Source organism: Mustela nigripes, chromosome 5 (genome assembly GCF_022355385.1).
Source record: "Mustela nigripes isolate SB6536 chromosome 5, MUSNIG.SB6536, whole genome shotgun sequence".
NCBI classification, from domain to species: Eukaryota; Metazoa; Chordata; class Mammalia; order Carnivora; family Mustelidae; genus Mustela; species Mustela nigripes.
Genome location: NC_081561.1, coordinates 85036278 through 85057861, shown reverse-complemented (window position 1 = coordinate 85057861; position 21584 = coordinate 85036278). Strand labels below are relative to the sequence as shown.

Sequence of the window (21584 nt, the reverse complement as noted above, 5' to 3'; positions counted from 1 at the left end):
AAGATATTTATTAATTGAGTGAGAAGGAAAGTATGGGAGCGGGGAGAGGGGAAGAGGCAGAGGGAGAGAGAGAATGTCAAGCAGGCTCCATGCCGTGCATAGAGCCAGATGCGGGGCTCGATCTCACCACCTGGAGATTGTGACCTGAACCGAAATCAAGAGCAGACGTTTAAATAACTGAGCCACCTAGGCACCCCTAAACTATTTTGTGGGCTTTCTGTAAAGTGCTTATGTCTTTTTTATATAAAGTCTTTTTTAATAAAGTTGATTTGGGGGTTATATATAGTTAAATAAGTGTTTATGAACGGGTAAACCTCATTGTTTAAGGCATATTACTTAAGTCGTAAGTAATCATTGAAGGTCTCTTCTTTTTTTTTTTTTTTTTTAAAGATTTTATTTATTTATCAGAGAGAGAGAAGGGGAGAGAGCGAGCACAGGCAGACAGAATGGCAGGCAGAGGCAGAGGGAGAAGCAGGCTCCCTGCTGAGCAAGGAGCCTGATGCGGGACTCGATCCCAGGACGCAGGGATCATGACCTGAGCCGAAGGCAGCTGCTTAACCAACTGAGCCACCCAGGTGTCCCTGAAGGTCTCTTCTAACTGCATTTTGACTTGTTCTCAGATAGTTCTTTCTTGCAAATGCCACTTGCCATGCTGTCATTTCTTTTCACCAAAAACAAATGACAGTAAAACACCCCTGTGTATGGCCCATAACCAGGTGCCTGAGCAGGAGGCCACATGCCCATTTTCAGATTCCAGAAGTAAATCTTTTGGGGCCAGGAGCCATATTTTCTTACACAAACAATATTTGAAATCTCATAAATAATCAGTAAGTCTGAAAAGTAAGTATCCTAATAAATGTGAGCTACTGAGGGGTCCTTTGACCAGATTCTAAAACTCATATCTTAAAAGAAAATAAAAGAGGGGTGCCTGGGTGGCTCAGTGAGTTAAGCCTCTGCCTCTGACTCAGGTCGTGATCTCAGGGTCCTGGGATCCAGCCCCATGTCGGGCTCTCTGCTCTGTGGAGAGCCTGCTTCCCTGCCCTCCTCTCTGCCTGCCTCTCTGCCTGCTTGTGATCTCTGTCTGTCAAATAAATAAAATCTTAAAAAATAAAAAGAAAGAAAGAAAAAGAAAGGAAAAGCATAAAATGCTATCACTTAGTCTTGCACTTGATTCTCACTGCCAGGTTTTTGCAGGCTCCTGATGGGCCTTTTCTACGGTTTCTGTTCCCCCTCAATGTACAAATCCCGTGGCTTTCAAGAGGCCTTTGGGATGGAGGGCCTTTCAATTTGTTGATGAACCACCACCATGCTATGTAAAATATTGTCCCACTAGCTTTCTATTTTTTAACATGAGATCTTAAAAATATGTCAATTTAAAAGAAGAGAAAATAAACCTGATTTTGAGGTAATTATCATCATCATCATCATTTTGCTTGTTTATGTAGTAGCAGAGTGAATGCATTAGTATAGCTCTCTGCTGGGAAACCCGCAGCAGTGTTTTGCTTGGAGTGCCATCCAGAGTCCTCCCTGTGACCAGCAAGCCCCGTGCCATGGCCCTTGCAGGTCTGGCCCCATTGATTGCGATCTCGCTCCGTTCCAGGCTCGTAGATCTACCCGTTTCTTGAGCACATTATGTGCTCTTAATCTCAGGGCCTTTGTGCTTGCTTCCCATCTCCTGGAATATCTGCACATCCATGTGTCCTTTCCATCAGGGTTTTACACGTAAAAGTTCCGTCAGTTAGGCCTCCCTTGGCCCTTGTCTAAAATGTTAAACAGTCCCTTCCTGCCATGTCACAATCCCCTTTGTTGCTTTGTTGTCCCCTTAGCATTTATTTCAAACTAACGTTCAGTATATTTTCCCCTTTTTCATTTTTTTAAAGATTTTTTCTATTTATTAGAGAACACATGCAATGAGGGGGAGGGGCAGAAGCAGGCTTCCTGCTGAGTGCAGAGCACCCACATGGGGCTCCGTGCCAGGACCCCAAGATCATGATCTGAGCCAAAGTCAGACGCTTAACCAGCTGAGCCACCCAGACGCCCCAGCCCCTTTTTTTCATTCCGTTATCTCTTATTTATCCTGTTTGTAAAATTCTCCCTGAATAGAGCACAGTCCCCACAAGGGCAGAGATTTTTTTTTTTCCTCGATTGCTTTCTTTTCAGCACCTAGAACAATGCCTGGTGCAGAGTTGATGTTCACAATGTGAAACTTTGATACTTACTTTCATTCAGTTGTTGTAAGACATAGTAATATTTCATTCATCGAACTTACTAGCTAAAAAGGTATTTATCAAAGTATATTGTAATGAGAAAATCCACTCTTCTGCTTATATGTTTTATCTCATTTGCAGACCCTCCTCTCGTGCTACGGGTCGATGACCGGCAGCGGATGGCCAGGGAGCGCCGCGAGGAACGTGAGAAGCAGCTAGGTATCCATCCCCAGCCCTCATCCCCTCCTTCAGGGACACTGTCGTTGAGTTGTTACCTTTCACCTCAAGACTAAAGGCCACTTAACCATTGAGCACACGGACATCACTCTAATGACTATGCTCGCTGACGTGCCTTTGTGAGTCATACAGATGGATGTGAAACAGAATTTAGTATGTGATAGAAACAGGGGACCAGATTCTAAGTAACAGGAAAGCCCAGCCCAGGATTAAGGTCCTTTTCCCTTCTTTTATTGTAATCACAGTTTAATGTGGTTTAGGAGAGAATGTATGTACGACAGGCTCAATGGCTCAGCTTACATTTTACAGCTTAAAAAAAAAAAAAACAGCACACAAGGACAGTGAGCTTATGGTTCTATTTTATGTGAAGAAGAGTCATGAGTGTGTAGACTACTGGGGCACTTCCTGCTTCCCATAATAAAATAACCCTGCTGCTGAATTTATAGACGGATGCGACCAGCCTTGCTGCCAGAAGAGTGCAGAACCTGGTGCTGAGCCGTCTGATTTTTCTTTTGCTACCTAAGGTCTTTGTGAAAGGTTAGCAACTGTGGTATTGGCCATACCATCACCTGGAGAGCTGTGTCCCAGGGATGACCTTACCAGGAAGCCAAGATCAAAGCACCAGTGTCCTCTAGAACACTGAGCAAGGATGCTCATGCTAACTCCTCCTTTACTTTGATGTCCATTTATGCCAAACTGCTAAAACAGGATGCTCTCCTTAAGTGCCTTGGAAAGATGAAATGTCTGGTTAGTTTGTCTCAGTGTTGCAGAATGTCTCTGTCTTTAAAAATTGGACTGACCGAGGTTATTAGCATGTTCCCAGTGGATAACCCCTAACTTTTCTAGAGTTCCACTGCATTTTGTAAGAATTCATGTTTCGGCGGGAGAACCCAGCATGTGTACCCCGTCTTTTCTATTGTTCTAATCCACAAACCCAAATCTGTGAAATTGTTGGGATGCTGGTTTTCAGAAGTCTACTGACATTACTTAATTCTTCCAACAAGGGCCTTGTTCTCTCCTTTGCCATAATGGGCATGCCAGGTCAGTTCTTTTGCTGCCAAAGTCTTTTTGACACAGATTTCAACAACTTGGTGGAAGGGATTGAGCTCTGCTGCTTTTGTGTGCCTAGCTTTCTGCCCAGGCTTGAAGTTCCCTGTGGCTGATAGGCTTGCTGCAGGCGGGTGGGTTCCTGGTGGAGGGCTTTCTGTGGCCCTCAGGCTGATGCTTTCCCCCACATACTCTGCAGCCTGGGTCTCTTGCTCCTGGGAGGTATGCCCACTGTTCCCTGATTCAGGTTGGTTTGACAAGTAGATCAGAACAGAGGAAAGGCAGAGCATCCCAAGCAGAAAGAGACTCCAGATAAGCACAAAAAAGCAACTGCCCACCTGCTCTGGGATGGCTGGTATTTGCACTGTCTTTGGATGGGTCCAAGGATTAGCTGTTGAGTTCTCTCCCCTCTCTGTCCCATCCAGCGGGGTCAGGTCTTAACCGTTTTATCTCTTCCTTAGAGTTGCAGCATGAATTCCCACCTGCTAGAGTAGAAGTAGCTCCAGAGGATCAGGAGATCACCCCTTTATGATTTAAATCCCATTGTGAGTCAGCTTTTACACAGTAACTCAGACCTTTCTGTTTGGGTTTGTCTTTCAAAGCCAAGCACTGTTTGGTTTTTTCTTTTCCTTTTTTTTTAGTTTTGTGGAATGTATTAATTAACACGCTGGTCAAACAAAAATGATCTCACTTCTTATGCTATGAAGTTACAAGACCTATCGCTTTGAGCCTACACAGTCTCCTGCAAGTTGCCTAGTTCTGTATGTTGAGTGGCTCGATGTTTGTCTTAAGAGGAAACCCCACATTTTAATTCATATCCACAGGGCAGCACAGGACTTACTAATTTATAAAGTCAAAAACCTTGTTTTCTGGGTATTGTGTTCAAAAGATAGAGATTGAGACCCACCCTTCAAAGGCTAGCTGCAGGGTATGTGGGGAGGGAGATAAACCCACAGCAATTGTAATTGGAGGTGGTATTGAAAGGGTATGCACACGGGTTGGTGAGAACCCACAGAAGCACCCGACCAGTCTGTGGGTATCACGTGCCGGCAGAGTTTCCCACCAGAGGATGTGGAAGTGCTGTCCAGGAGGGTGGAAGAGACAGAGATCAGAAAACAGTGACACAGGGATATGTGGGAAAAGGCATTTGCTAAAGGAAGCCATCATGCTTCACAGATTATATTACATGGGTCGAAGTAGTTTTCAGGTGATTGTATTATCCTGTTATTACACCTGGACTGTTTTAGTGAGCCATCATATAATAGACATGGTTTTTCTTCTTATCCCTGCCATGTTATATATCATGGCTTCCTTAATTCTGATCTCTTTTTGTTGTTAAAAATCACAATTTTCATGAAATACATCAGTCTTAATTTTTATTTTTCATTTGCATTAATTGCATTTTTTTTTTAATTTTAAAGCAATGTCTTTTTGCCTTATTTTTTCCGTGTAATCAGTCATAGCAGCAATTAAATCTTGAGAGGCTCTCTTCAATCTTCATAAATACATGAATAAACATACATGTGAGCACACATACATATATTTTTGTAAAAGTGTTATCTAAAACCTAGCACCTAACTTAAATTGTGCCTTGCAGTCTATAAAGTTGTTTTCTTAAAAAAAATCTTTTAGTACTAAAAATGGAAGGACACACCCGAGCAGCTACCCTTAAACTGTGCTTTGCAAAAACTATAATGACAGTGGAATATTTTTAAAAAGAAGGGGTGAGGGAATGTTAATATCAGATCTCTGGACTGTGCTTTTTTAAAAACAAAAACAGTTGGTAATACCAGCTGTTACCAGGCTTTCAAACTGTAACGCTTTTCAAGTTTAAGGGGAAAAAAAAATTGGAGTACACTCCATAAATTCCAGCAAAGCAAAGTTTTAAATGATTGGACATTGAGATTGATTACTCAGTGTTGGATATAGATTGCAACTGACATTGAAATTATTAAAATTTTTTGTTTTAATCCAAAGTTTCAAAAAAGCAAAGTGGAGAGGGAGAATAAAGTTCCTTTTGTTTTGGGCGGCATGTCATGTTTGTACTATTCTGTAAATAGAGAGGACATCCTCATAACTTTCTGTAGGTTAAATCTCTGACTCATGCTTTAATGAATTTATGGTGGGATTGGGTCATGTGGCTTAGTCTTTCTACATTGTCCTTCAATTTATCACATAAAACCAGGCATAATTCTTCATGTTTGGGGCTGTTCTGTCCATTTGGTTGAGCACAAATACTCTGAAAGCTGTATTTTTCAGTCTTGAAAGCTTTCTCCGTGAAGGAATCCCCCTAACCACTCCCTTCTATCTGAGTCTCTTCAGGCCATTCCTTCAAATTCCCCTCTCTTGACCTCTGTATCTTTTTTTCACCAACTCTCTTCCAAGCTTTAATTTTGTTTTTTTTTCCGTAAGGGAAAAAAATTTCATTTGTGCACATGGGTTCCGACTCTCCTTTTTTGATGACATGGGTTCTACACATTCATTTGCTCCTAAGGCAGTCGATGCTTCCCCATTATCTGAAAGTCAGCTTCTGTACAACTGGCTCATCAACTCTCATTCCAAAACCAATTCCTCTGGGTGATTTTTGTGGCCCGGTCAATTGTACAAGTATTTTTCTGGCCCCAAGCAATAATGTCTTTCAGCTGTGCTTGGTAATTGTCCTATTGCTGGAGGCACTGGCATCTTCCTGACCACTAGTCTTAGCTGTTGGCTCTTTTGCATTATAAAACATTTTTTTTCTCTTCCTTTGGGTCCCAGTGCTGGGCCCTCACTAGTCTCCACTCTGGCCTGTTGGGCCACTTGAAGTTACCAGTGGCGAGTTGGACTGAGCCTAGTCCTCGAGCTGGAGCTTCAGTGTCTGGAGCCTAGTAGCTGGGTGGAAGTTGCCACATTCTCTCTGTCCTTCAGTCCACTTAGTCATATGAATAGCTGATGCAATGTTCAAGATAAATGTCAGGTCCCTGCCTTCAGATCTGCTGCCTGTGCTATCAGACCCATCCAGGCCTTCATAAATTCAGGTCCTGCTCACTAGAACCATCTCGCAGATGTACTGCATCTCTCCAGCTGTGTTGCAGTTAGGGCCACTCCCTCTTTTTGAAGCCCTTTCTACTCCTCATGGCCTTTCCCTCTTTCAGAAATTGATCATTTTCTCACTCTGCGGTCGGTAACCTCATATTTTAGCTCACATTCTAATGCTGCTGTTTGCCCTTATGAACTTTTCCTAGTTGGATTTATATAACCTCCTGGTTTCATGTCTGTTAAACTTTTAAAGGGTGTGATTGACTATAATTTGCTAGTTCTTTGTATCCCAGTACATGGCATGGTACTAATTATTCAACAGACATGTAGTAAATATTTGCAGACTTTCCTTACTCTGCAGTCTTTCATGCAATATTAATAATAATAATGGGCCAAACAACATTATACATTGCATTATCACATTTAGCAGCAAATTAACACCATGGTTGTCCTTTTTATTGTGTGGGCCTGCCATAATTGTTAAGGTAATTTATTTTATAGAAGGGTGTGTGTTTTATTTTTACATTGTGATAAGTAGATGGATTTTCTTTCTGCCAGAGCATATTTAAGCATGTCTTTAATATGTCTTTGATATTACTTTCAACATCCAAGCATGTGTGTATTTTTACTCACTTGTTTGTTATCTGTCTGCCCCCACTGGGGTATAAGCTCTACGAGAGAAAGTACTTGTGTCATTTTGTCATGCCCAGTACCTATTAATAGTGCCCGGCCCATAGTCAATGTCTAACCATTATCGTCAAATGGTAAATGAGTACTAATTATATGCATGTTAACATGAGCACAGACGAATGCGGCAGGTGTACTGCAGATTTGCTAAGACATTACCAAATTATCAGATAATACCTGCCGTTGTAATAGGTCAGTCCAACAGGTCTTGGATTCTTATTCTTAAACATTGTCTCAGAGGGACAAGGCTACAAAGGTCATCTATACACTAGTTGTGCCTTAAAACTGTTGAATTTTTATGTATGTTATAAAACTGACAGCCCTACAATATGTTGACAAATTCAAGAGAATATTTAAGAACTCTTTCACAGGTGAAAAATTTTCTGCACCCAAGGAGATACACAGTTCAACCCCTTTTCTTAAAATGATATGGATTAAGCTTGAAGTTTTGGCATGAATGGAGTGACATTGCCAACTGGGGCTTTCTGGGGTTCTGTGACATCATGAAAGATTATCAGACTTCTGTGATTGATTTGCATATCTCACGAAGAAAAATTTGTCTATAAAATCTATCCTTCAATGTATTCAACATAGGGGTTTTATAGCTAGGTTCAAACTTGTACAAGAGATCTCTCATACTGTGTTAGAAATCACCAAGATAATATAAAAAAGATTTTGAACTTCGAACAAACGTTAATCAACTTTTATTTGAGTTTCTTTCTGTGGATAATTTTTACCAGACTTCTTTGCCCTTCCAGTCATAGCTTTTTTAGTTTGTCTTTTTTTTTCTTTTTTAAATCTCCTTAATAACAGTGTGTTTTCAACACAGGGACAGCACTGTTAATCCAAGTGTGGCCAAGAGATAAATGATCATTTCTGCCTGGCTTGAGCATTCATCTCAAAAATATTGATGGGGGATTAGGACTAATTAGTAAACCACCAATAATGCTGTACCGATTAAAGTCATAAGTAAAGCTGCCTCTGATTTCACATTTCACATTATTCAATTAGCCCAGTTTTTGGTTTTGACCAGACTCTCCACAAAACAGGGTGAGCTTTGGGAAAGCAGTCTTTCTAAACCAAATCGCTACTGGGTAGAAGTTTGACCGATCTGTGGTTAGTCTTGGCATCTGGTCTCCCGAAGTCACTTGATGAACATAAAGTACAAAAGCCCTCCAGGCCGTCAGGCAGGCCGTGAACAGCTGAGGGCTCTGACTGCACGGCAGTGGGAGGGATACGGACATGAGCGCACACATACCTCAGCGGCTGTATCATGAGTCAAGCTCGGGACTGGCAAGAATAAATGCTTGTTGCAGGTTGGATTTGGTAACTTAGAGGCTGAAGATTTACCATAAATGAATGAATCATTCTGACTAAGCAGCCATTATTTCTTCTTCTTGAAACAGACTTTGCCTTTGAGGCTGAAGATGAAAAGATCTTAAAATCTGAAAAGTAAGGGATCTTATAAACAGAAGAGGATAAGGGCTAAGAGTGACATTAGGAGACAAGGGTCTTCATGTTGCATGACCAGCTTGTCCCAATCTAGAGCAACAGGTTAGTTTCTGGGAGGCGTTGCAAAGCATGTCCTTCAACATAATGGCTCAGTGTTTGCTTCCAGAAGCAGACAGTCCAGAGTTTGGTTCCAGATCCACCACTGATTTACTGTGAGGCATCAGGCAGGTTACACCACTTCTCCAGGTCCCAGACTGCTCATGATAAAGTGAGTTTAATAGCAGCGTCTGCCTCATTGAGAGGCTGTGAAGATAATGTCTGCAGATCACTTGGCATGAGCACAAAGGGAGAACTGAAGACATCTCACCATGGCGGTGATGGTGAGAAGATGAGGATGGCTGGCCACGTGATGCCACAGACACAGACTCCGATGCCTGGGACTGAAGAAGCCTAATGTTTCTGAGCTGGGGGAGACAAAGGGAGAGGGATATTGTGTTTCCTGGTCCAGCAGGGCAGGGCAAGGCAGGGCTCAGTAAAGCAGCCAGGTGAGGAAGATAGCAATGCTTAAGAAGTGAAAGTGGGTTGGGGTTGAGGTAATAACTAAAAAATTCCAAGGACCATCACTGATTTCTATGCTTTAGCAAAACTCCGTATACTTTAGCAGAGGCTGAACCCTCCTTTAAGCCTGGCTCTAGAGACAGGAGTCCTGGATAGTATTGCTTTCTTATATCAAAAGTCCTTCAGCCTGTGTATGGGGAAGGCTCTTGATCTTCCAACGTATAAACTGCTACCCCAGCCCCTCAATCCCATTGGGCCCACTGCTGTGTGCTGGGAAGCAGGCAGAGTGGGAAGACTGCTCGGGAGCAGGAGACAGTGTGAGCGTCCTGCAAGGTCACAGTTGCTACCAGGCAGACCTCTGGTATATCAGTCCAACAAGATGGGAGTGGAAGAAGAGTTTAGAAAGCTTGGAATTAACACTAAGGCCTAATACAAGTCACTTGGCTTGGAAGTCACCCAATCCTTTAATTCTTTAGCTCATCCATCAGATCTACTTTTAAACTGGAAATGCAGGTAATCTCAATAATTGTTGAGATAAAGCATAACGATGAAAATATTAACAGTCAAAATCAAAACAAAAGGAGACCTAATAGTAATTCCACACACCTCCTCCAAAGTAAAAACAAACATTGAGTTCTAGACATTGATCGGAAAAGATCTGGGAGATCATTTTGTACACACACTCTAATTTAGAGGTCAACTAGGTTGGCTCATTATCCCAAGGTCACACAAAATTACTAGCAGAACCAAATCCTGAACTCAGAAATTTAGCACTGGTCATTTTCCAATTCTTCAAGATATTACTGGCATTGCTAGTGCCCAGCATTACCAGTAACCAATTCGTATTCTTCCATGTCTTCCTGTGAAACGGAGACAGCCCATCTGCATGTTTCAGAGGTGAGGTGATAACATTGCTCTGTTCTCTGAATGCCACTTTTTTTTTTCTTTCCGTCACGTAGTAGTGACACATGCGCTCACGCAGATGGAAGCCTGTTCAGAAGGACCAGGCTGGGCACTAGACTGGTGATGGTGACCGGCACGGGGAGTCACCCAACCCACTGGTACGCTTCCTGTCTTTGTTCTTCCCATTCGCTGCATCCTCTCTGTGGCGTAGGGCAGGAATTGGTTTGATTGTCCTAAAGATTCACTCCTGATAATTATCTACATTTACTGAGCTCCTGCTGTGTACATGGGACTGTGCTAAGCGCTCCACTTGTTAACGTGAGCCCACCAAGACCCTGTCAGAAAGATGGCGCCATTGCCATGTGAGGATGCGAGACCACAGAAATAGCTTGCTCTGTGGCACCTAAACGGTGAGTGGCAGGCCTAAGGGCGGACCCACATTGCTGTGAAGCCCGGGACGTGCTTTAGCCGTGACAATACTTGCCCTTCATTTTAAATTTCTTTTAGTACTAGAGTCGCTGTGTGTTTCTAAGTGGAGACCAGACTGATAGTGGATTTCTGCTTTGTGTGGCACTCATACTGTCGCAGTGTCCCCTTTGCATGGCACTGACATACTGTTAGTGTCATTGAAGTATACTCCTGGCAACAGCAGCTCAGGGACGGGACTGATTTATTAACACCTAGTATTTCAGGGACTGCCGTGGGCTTTCATCTCATTTTATATCATGATCCCAGAGTCCAGGGAAACATTAAAACTTCACAAGAGTCAAGGTTAATAATATTCATTATGATTCCTTTTCTGGACATGCTATCTTTTTATAGAGCTGCATCTGTGAAACGAGTGATCGTTAATGATTTAGGTAGGAACCAAGTGTTGTGTTAGTCTGCTTGGGTTGCCATAACAAATACCATAGATTAGGGGTTTTAAACAACAGATTTATTTTCCCATCATTCTGGATGCTTTAAAGTCCAAGATCAAGGTTCTAGCAGAGCTCACTTTCTGATGAGACCTTTTTTCTGGCTTGCAGACATGTACCTTATTCTCACCTGGTCTTTCCTGTAAGAACAAAGAAAGGGAGAGTGAGCTCTGTGGTGTCTCTTTTTATAAGAACACCAAGCCTATTGGATTAGGGCCCCACTTATGACCTCATTTAGATCTCATTAGGGCCCCTTATGACCTCATTTAAACGTGATTACCTCCAAAAGGCCCTGTCTCCCAATACAGTCACATTGAACATTAAGCCTTCGACATTTGAATTTAGGGGCTGAGGAGGGAGGGACACAGTTCAGTCCATAGCATTTCGTTGATTATTTTCTTGTGTTCAGAACTCTTATTTCTGAATGAGAAAATAAAAGACTTTGACATTACCTATTATCCATAGGGAATATTTTAAATAACTAAACCTCTTAGAATAAACTAACTTGCAGTTATTAAATAATTGAAATATTTTGTGTATTATCCTGTAATTGAAAAGAGCACATGATCCAGGATCTGCACTTGGTAATAAACTTGGCAATCACCAGCACACTCTGCAGTCATATGAGAAAGCTTGTTTGCTATTTCACCATTGTTTGCCTGTTCTCTGTAGAAGTGTTTAAGGGCACTGCAATAGGATCTCCACTTCCTGGAAGAAAATTGGAGGAGAACTCAATTAGAGTTTGATGGCTAAAGAAATATTATTTCTTTAAAAAGATTATTTGAGGTAAAATTATTATTATTATTATTATTATTATTATTATTAAAACATCTAACCCTGTTGTGATTTATAGCACAACCTTAAGAACTACATTAAATTTTCTGAACTGAAACCACAATGATGATGGTGATGACAATTTGGCAATAACAATTTTTGCCAAACAATTTTACTGAGTGTTTAATAAGTGCTGAGAACTATTCTAAAACTATGTTAACTGTAATTATTCTTTTACTCCTTACAGTGATTCCATGAGGAAGGTCCTATATTTATCCATGATTTACCCTGACAAAGTGGGGCATTGGGAGGTTAAGTAACTTGACCAAGACCACACAGTTATAGGAAGGTCCTATATTTATCCATGATTTACCCTGACAAAGTGGGGCATTGGGAGGTTAAGTAACTTGACCAAGACCACACAGTTATAGGAAGTAGTTCCCAGTGAATCAGGAAGTAACTATGAAGACCGTTCATAGGTTCTGGTTATGAGAATCACTGTGGTGAGTGAGGGGAAGGAGGGAGAACAATGAAAACCTTTGCGACCTAGAAATTAAAATAGAAGAAATGCTGAAGTTTGTGGTAGATGTCATAACATTACCCCCCCACACCCCGAGAAGATTCAAAACTCCTGAAGACCTTGAAGGCAGTGTGCCTCCAGATCCCATCAGTAGACCACTTGTGACCACCCAGAATCACCTGGGAGGTTTGCTCAAAATTCAGATTCCCAGGCCCTGTCCTAGAATTGGTAACTCTGAAATAGGAGGGTTAGAGCCCAGGAATTTGCATTTTAACTAATACTCTCCCCGCTCCACACACACACCCCAATATGATTCTGAAATATAAGACCACTGCCTTAAAGAATGGGTCAGTTTGGATAAACAGTGATGGCAACTTTCTCAACAGGGCAACAACTGGGACGAAGAGATGGAAGAAGGATGGGTTGTTTGGGAGGGGCAGCAAGGAAACAGGTCTAATTAGAATTAAGAGGCCATTTTGGAGAGCAATGCAGAATAGGCCACAGAAGCATATTAAGGCCAAGTTTAGGGAGGACTTCAGAAATTGCGGAGCTTCAGTTTAATGAGAAAATAATCACAAATATTCACAACCAAGAAAGTAGCCTGATGAAAAACATTATTTAAGGAATATTAATCTGTGAACTGATGAACTCTAATTTTACAAATTTACCTTTGAAAAAATATTTACTTAAAATTCAATAAACTTTTTTTTTTTTTAATTTTGTCTTTTGGCTTCTGGGATATCTTACAGGAAAAGACAATATTACATTCAGAAATGTCCCCAAAGAATCTGAAGTTTTCCTCAATGTGGGTATAAAACTCAAAGACTATGTAGTTAGAAAGCTAAGAGTTAAGGAATAGATCTATCATACTTGTATCATACTGCCTGTCTCAGGTTGCAGGGTGCAAATCCATTTCTTTTTTCTGTCTGGGATCTTCATCCATTTTCAGTGCAAGTGTAAATTGGTGTGACCTCTGCAGAGGATAGTATGACACTACCTATCAAAATTTGAAGTGTATATTCCCTTTGATTCAGCAATTCTACTTCTACATGGATATGTTCATGTGTCTACAGAGGTGGTGATAGTACAGTGTCATCCCAGGTCTGCATTGGTAAAATACTGGAAACTTAGATAATCTATCAATAAGTATCTGATTATATAAAATAAGATATGTAGATGGTGGAATATTATACAGCCATTAAAAAGGTTGTTGGATTCATGTTTTATGTGTTGCTATGCAAAGATCTCTAAGGTATACTTTCAGTGAATAAAGCAAGACACAGAGCAGATGGTGTACTGTGCTACAGTATATATGGATTTTGTTTTTTACATTTATACAAAAGGTAAAGGTGGAATAGAAGAGGGTGTGGGGTTAAAGGAAGACTTTCATTTTGCCTTTAAATATTTTGTACTCTAAGCTTTGACAGAAGTTGATCACTGTAAATCCATCTTTTTAAATGAACTAAAATGTGTAATTTTACACATTTTACACAAAAATGTATCATTGAAAGCCTATTGGTAAGGTATGCCCACATATGAAACCAAAAGATATTACATGCACAAGTGTGTGTAATCACAGTAAAATCACCCTTAAAACACATTAGAATTATGTTTCCCACCTGTTACTTTCAATGTTTTTTCTCATAGTCTTTTTATTTATTCACTCACTCGGCAAATATTTATTGAGCACATGCTATGTGCTTCTACTTAAAGTAAATTTTCAGCTTGGGCTTGAGAATTTCTTTAGCACCATGGACTTTTAAACTTGGAAGAAACCTTGAAAATCAATTCCCACGTCTTTTAGGCAAGAGAAAACTGAAATTCAAATGAGTGTGTCTTAAGTTCTCACCACCCATTAGTGACAAAAGCTGCAGGGAGAACCCCGTTCTCTCTGCCACCACCATGAGTGCTGTCACAAGATAAACTCATCTTGGATTGTTCTTGACTTTTCACACAAGTTAAGTCAATTCAAATGGCTTTCAGTAGGTTTGTCTCCTCGAATGACTATCTTTGGAAATGCTTATTGGTAGCAGAAATGCAGGATCTTTAGTAATAAACATTTAGAGGAAATTGAAATGTTCTGAATTTTGATTTTTTTTCTCTTAAAAAATAACATTTTAACTTATATGCCATCTATTATCCTCAAGGCTTGTGCTCTAAATTTGTATGGACACTTTTTCAAACAGTGTTAATACCTCATATTAAAGATCTGTCTAGTTATCATGGGTCAAGGAAGCATTGTACCCCAAAATAAAAGAAAAGAAAAAGAAAAAAGTTTTGTTGATATGTATTCCCCTAAGATGAGGAAGAACCATGGACATGTAAAGGAGAAAAGAGGCATTCCATCCCTGAACAATACTTTCTGAATTGTGTATTTTCATTCAGCCTATGATATTAATAGTCTCATTTGTCTAACCACAGTCAAACTGCTTCTTTACTCTCTCACACCACTTAGCTGACTCAGTGTGATAAATCTGTAAGGCGTTTAATATATCTTTTATCAGCTATCTATTCTGGGGATTTTCTCCCAAATTCTGTTAATACTTTCAGAGAACCAGTGCTCTGTTTAAACAACTGTAGTCATAGCTTATGTTATGGAGGATATCACATTTTTTAAAAGAGAGATGAATGGTACTATTGGTTTTGAGGGCATCGTATCAGGGTAACACACCAAACAAGAGGACATTAGTGATTTGTGAAGGGTAAAATTCAGTGCATCTTCTTAAACCTCATTGCTAGCATATCAAATTATGCTATAAATTAACAGTGGCCTTTTTGCCCTCAAAATTGAAGAAAAGCAAAGGCCAGGCTTGGCAAATACAAAACCAAAGAACCCATATTTGTTCATTGTGGCCCATTTATACAGTACTACCTATGTACACTTTCTTGTTTTTCTTTTGGGAGTGCAGGCAAGCAGGGGGAGAGGTGGGAGGCGCGGGCAGAGTGACAGGGAGAAACTTAAGCAGGCTCCACGCCCAGCGTAGAACCCCAGGGACGGGCTCTATCTCACCACCCCGAGATCATCCCTGAGCCTAAATCAGGAGTCCACCATTTAACCGACTGAGGCACCCCAGTATCTGTCCTAGTTCTGAGCCAGCCTGTGCATGATTTCCCTTGTTTTCCCTCCTGAAGCTGCAAGAGAAATCATCTGGTTAGAACGGGAAGAGCGAGCCCGGCTGCACTATGAAAAGCACCTGGAAGAGCGGAAGAAGAAGCTAGAAGAACAGAGGCTGAAGGAGGAGCGGAGGAGGGCTGCTGTGGAGGAGAAGAGGAGGCAGAGGCTGGAGGAGGACAAAGTAAGAGGCCGCCCCGGGCAGTGAAGGGGAGGTCTGTCTGCTCCAGAAATGCTGCACGTTTACCATGAAACCTTCCATTGCGGCGCTAGGATGCCTAGGAGCATTAAGTCATCAGTTTTATAGATAACCCTAGCTTCTGGAGAGGTCGGGGTACAGAGGGCAGGTAGCGAATGGTATGATTGCTACAGTTACTTCCCTAAAAACTTCAAAAGCCCAAGTCCGTGGACTAGAACGGTAACTTACTTGTGTTCTGTTCATTTGTGTGAAACTCACAGGCTTTCCCACGTGCAAAAGTTTTCACATAGATTGGCTCATTTAATCTTTACTCAACCCTTGAGTATTTATATGTCAGTTTCTGCAAAAATGAACTTGTAGACTCAGAATGAGTAAGTCACAGCTTAGTATGTCAAGGAGTTGGCCTTACCCACCTGCTTAGATTCTCAGTGCCATTGTTTTTTAAGATACGGTACCACAATTGTTCAACATCTGCTCAAGCTAAGACCTGCGCCACCGTGCCTATGTGGCGCGTAGTAATAACAAGTAATAACAAGGGTTGCTGATTTAAGTACCCATCCTTCCCCGGGGGCTCTGGCAGCTGGAACCTGATGCTTTCCATAACCCTCCCAGGCTGATGTTATTCCTGTCCCGAGATAAGGTGTAAAGGTTAGGAGGTAGGAGTCCTCCAGTTAAAATCTCAGTAGTGCCTTTACTCCATTCTGCCTTCAGTTGAAGAAGCCTCCAATAACCAGGTTGAATCTGATCACTGCTCCTCTGTTCCATTTAAGGAACGCCATGAAGCTGTTGTACGACGGACGATGGAAAGGAGCCAGAAGCCCAAACAGAAGCCTAACCGGTGGTCATGGGGAGGCCCACTCCATGGGAGCCCCAACATCCACAGTGCAGGTACACAAATCTTGATTGCTTTGGAAAATCACTCCTTTCTTCCTGGGCATCGAAAGGGCAGTTGCTTTTCTCTAAGCCTGTGTTTCCAAAACAAAAATCGTGCTGAAATAATTAAACTATAAATTCTGCTTCTACTTGTTTGAGGATAAGAGGGTGATGGAGGTAAGAAGATAAGGTTCATCTCCTTTAACACAGGCTGCTTTTCTCTTCTGTTACACAATTCCTCGAAGAGATAGAAATCTCTGCAGTGTTTCTAAAAAAACATGCAGTTTGCACACTTTATTATTTTAAGTAATCATTTGCATTAGGATTCCAGGATGATGGAATAAGTTAGCCGATTTTATCATCTTCTCTGGAAGAATCATAGTAGTATTGACTGATCAGAATTGATACTCTGAGCTTGCGTATTCGGACCATAAAGCATGTGTGGGAGAAAGTGCAGGTTCTGAAACTAGAGCCAGGAATGTCTCAGCCATTACCTTGTTCTCGAACAGACGTAAAATCACACTGAAATTTGGACCAGTGAGAGGCTTTATTTTTGTACTGTAAATTCAATACACCTTGAATTTTATATAGCGTGTGAGTTCTTTTTCATCTGTGTGAGTCTAATAACTTTTTTTTAAATTATGATTTACTTTGAAAAATCATTGTCTTACATTCTGTCCCCAGGTGGTTTTGTTGATTCATCATTCACCTTTCTCGATTTAGCAGGCCTGGACCACCACTTCCCAACTCTTGGTGGTACTAGAAAAGCTGGTACAGACATCCCCTTGGTTGCTGATTGCCTGACCTGTAGCTAGCACCTCCCACCTAGGGCCGGTCTGTCAGTAGCTGAATCATCACTTAGTCATAATGCATGCTTAATATCCCGTCACATAGACCTAGATCTGGGATATGGCACAGTGTTTCTGAAGTGCGATGATAGAAATCCGGTGACTTGAAGGTGTTGAAATAATGTAATGACGTGATGTGCTTACTTTCTCTCTAAGTGATCATTTTGGAGAAAACCTTCAAAAAGTGTTTTTATAGTTAATAAATTACCCGGAATCAAAGTACATCCAGTTTGCACTCCCCAACCCCATCCCAGCCCCACCCCTGTCAGTACTGCTGTTCTCTGCTCTTAGTTTTAATCTAAATGCCGTGGATTTTTGTTTGCTCTATTCTTGCATTCCTAACACTCGGTGCATCCAATAGAATCCCTTTATTTTAAAAATTCTAAAACCAGTTTATCACAGCTTACTTTCCTCTGATGTTGAACCATATTCAAAAGCACTTTTTTGTTTTTCCCTTGGCTCTTGGGGACCCAGTGGTAGTTGGTGGAGCAGGTGTCAAATCTGTAATCATAAGACTCATTTATGTGTGCTGTTTTATTCTAGGGGCAGTTTTGCATATATATTCCATGCATGGTGTATATCTTTATAACCTTACTTTTTCTTGCTTCCACACTCAGAGTTCAGTATATGGCCTTTAACTCTGCCACTCAGAGCAAGAGGAGCTAGTGCTGTATTTGTTAGCTCTTGGGTAATATCCATTTTTATATGGGCTGTGAATTGGAGAAAATTGCTGCTATACCAGAACAGAGAAGGTTGGAAGTAACTGGAATTTGCCTTCTCCAAGGTCGCAATGATCTGCTGTGATCTGAAGAGCAGTGACCTGGTCTTACTCCTTTATGACAATGCCTCACTCAGGTTGGGCACTCAGTCAGTGTTTGCTGACCAAAAAATAGATCCTAGAAATTAAATTTCATCCAGGTTAAATCAGTGTGCTGCCTTACTGTCCACACATCGACTAGCACTGCTTTGTAAATTTTTTTAAACTCACTCTTCCTTTTCGTGAATTTGTATTTTGTTCAGCGAGCAAAAATCATCAAAGAAATACATGTTATACCTCCATCATTTTCACCAGGCAGAGCAGGCCTGCATGGAAACACAATGTCCCCCAACTACAGCTGAACATGTAAACATAGTATCAGGAAATGTGTCACTGTCAGTCACCCAGAAATGGCTTTTGTTATCCTTCCTTGTGTCCCTGGACTTTACACTTCATCATTAAAATGTTCCTTTTGATATTTTATCCTAAATCTTCAGGATTGCCCCAAGAGCCTATCAGTTAAGGGTTAATTGACGTCACAGACTTGATGTCTGGGTTTGTTTGTTTTATAATTCGAGTGGCTTCAACTGTACAAATGCATCCCAGTAGAGATTGGAATGTCTGATGTTGCTAGAAGACTTGTTTATCTGCCATACGCTGTCAGTAGTGGTCACAAATGGTTATTCTGTGGAGGGACGTTTACTGAAAAATTTTTGACTACCACTGTTTCTTAGACCAATGGGAACTGGGTTTTAAAGTCATCTACCACGAGGATTATTTTTTGTTTTTAGTTTTAGAAGAAGCTAGCAATAGAAAACAAAATATGGCAAAACCCTTTTAACTTTGGTCATAGGTCAGAACATCTACTTGCCCTCATAAATAGATATAATGAGACTTTTTGACTTTATTCGATGCAGTTTTATTCACAGAACATGACCTCTCCTAATGAACCTGGTGACAGCTTGGTTCCACCATACAGACAGCAGACTAACAGCTGATTTTTGCCTTGTATCTTCTCTCTGAACTTTAAGAATTACTCGGAAATTACTCACCTACAGGATCAACAGTATTGCTAATAAACTTAAAGAATTCTGATTTTCTTGATATTGCCGTCAGTTTCGTTGGGCAGGTTTGTGGGCCGGTTCTACATTTGTAAACACCTGGAACTGCGTGTGATAGGCCCAGAGGTGTGGTTACTTGTAGAGTTTTTAAAAAGAAATTCTACAGTGGCCTTCAGTTCCACACCTAGTGTCTTTCTTCTTTCTTTTTAATTTGTTTTTCTGTAATGAACTTTAGTGCCCTGGGTAAAGTAACTGTGCAAGAAAAAGCAGCAGCAAAGCATAGAACCTGGAGTTCTTTTTTTTTTTTCTTTTTCTTTTTTCCTAGTGTTTGGATTCTATTTCACCAGCCCCATTACTGCCCCCTTGTTCCTGGCTGGGGAAATTCTAAGGGCATCCACTTTCACAATTCCTTCCTTGCTGTATGGTCTGCCCCATTATTTTAGCTGTCCTCCACTGGCCTACCTGTGGTTGTCATCTGTCTGTTGTATTATAACAATATGCTTGAATTTCCCTGGCTGACAAACTGGTGTGCTACATATTTATTTTATCCTATGAGAAAAAATGAATTGTATTTCTAACCTTTAAGTTACCTTTAAGATGTCCACTTAGAAAACTGTGCTATTATGTAAGATCTAGTAATAGAGCTGAAAGCATCCAATCCTAGTTTCTCCTCCTGTCAGTAAAGTAGGAAATTGCAATCCTGCATGCTGGCTGTCAATTAGCATTATCTCCATTTGTTTTAGATCCAGACAGGCGGTCAGTTTCCACCATGAATCTTTCGAAACATGTTGATCCCGTCATTAGCAAGCGGCTCTCCTCTTCATCTGCAACTTTACTAAATTCTCCAGATAGAGGTACAGTCAAAAGGAAAAAAAAAAAAAGTGTTCTGTTATTTACTTAATGCTTTTTTTTTTTCTGGATGTTTACAGCTAACAATAAGCATCTGAAGTTGCTTTCCCTACGTTTCTTAAATAGGAAGAACAAAACTTCAGAGTAAAAAAGCAATAAACGGCTGAACAGCATTTCCCTTGCGACAAGAACTTGCTCATTTTAGAACTTGGCTGAATGGTTGCATTTAGCAGTGATGAAAGCGGTGCTTCTCAACTTTTTAGTAAATGAGTTTACAGCTCCAGAAATCACCCACTTATCCACCAACATGCCAATAACCTTTGTTACGAACATTTATTTCACTTCAATCATGTTGTCTTTGACTTTTCATCTGTACTTTGGGAATTTCAAGCTTTGACTTTCTAAAAAATCTTAAATGATTCATGTTGGTAGATTTCATTTTGCTATTTGATTTCTCATTTAACCAAACCTTGCTTACTGCATTTCTTGTGTGTGCGTGTGATTGATTTTTGGTGTCCATTCATTTTGCTCTTCAGGGATTTGGCCTAACCTCAAGAATACCATTGAAACTTCCTACAACTTTTAATAATCATAGTCCTCCAGTTAATGTTTTATTTGAATTCTGAGTTTTATTCATCCCATGGATTTACAGTACATGAATGTTGAGTTATTGACAAAATTTAAGTTTTATTTTACATATTTATATCTCATAGAAGCAAAAATCAAGTTTTTAAGATAAGCTATGGTTTTACAGAACTTAAATTCATTTTAAATTAGAAAGCCAAAGAATTAGTGTGCAGTATAAAAACACATACTCTCTAAAAGTAACAAATTGTGATATTTTCAATGCTTTATAAGAAACTGGGAAACGTTCAGTGTTTATAGTCTTTAAAAAAAATTCAGTGTGTGCATGTTCTGTATGTGTGTATGTGTATTGATGTATTTTGTATTGTATAAAAGTTGTGTAATTGTAATGTATAATATTATATGTGTTGATGTTATTTTATAACTAATAACTAATCTCTTAAAGCACTGCATGTTGCACAATTTCCTATTCTTGCCTTTTAACCTAAACCATTACTCTTTTTTATTTTTTTAACTAATTTACCTAAATCATGGATACTAGACTTAGGAGCCTTCTATATGTATTATGAATTATATATTCTTTATATATATAATTATTATATAATTGAATTATATATTCATTATATATAATTATTATATATTTCTATAAGTATTATTATATAATTCTATAAGTATTATGAATTAACATTCTTTTCATAAATAGCCTTTATTTTCAAACCCATTCCCTTAGTATAAAATATAACATACGAATGCTGTTCTTATAGTTGTCCACTCATCTTTTCTTTGGATTTGATCACTTACTCAGCACTTCAATTTCATACTTTTGTGAACCTGTGTCTAAGACAAACTACAATCAGGATTTTACAGCACTTTAAAGTCAAACCTTACCTACTGCCTCCTGCAGTTCCACAGCTGCATTTGGGGTAGATGGGCAATAAACCGAACAATATCCTACCACCCTTCTATGGGACAACAGTGAT

At 40.2% G+C, this 21584-nt stretch overlaps 1 protein-coding gene across 13 annotated transcripts in view; it reads left to right on the top strand.

The window, feature by feature from the left end:
• The window catches only part of MAP7 (microtubule associated protein 7), a 167451-nt gene that overhangs the window by 112751 nt on the left and 33116 nt on the right, over positions 1 to 21584 (top strand). For 9 of the 13 annotated variants that reach the window (XM_059400796.1, XM_059400791.1, XM_059400789.1 and 6 more), the window contains 4 exons: positions 2349 to 2426; positions 15453 to 15616; positions 16402 to 16519; positions 19914 to 20024. In XM_059400796.1, coding sequence (XP_059256779.1) covers positions 2349 to 2426; positions 15453 to 15616; positions 16402 to 16519; positions 19914 to 20024 — 471 coding nt within the window. The remainder of the gene's footprint in view (positions 1 to 2348; positions 2427 to 15452; positions 15617 to 16401; positions 16520 to 19913; positions 20025 to 21584) is intronic. The other 4 variants (XM_059400799.1, XM_059400798.1, XM_059400795.1 and 1 more) reach the window with 1 other exon arrangement.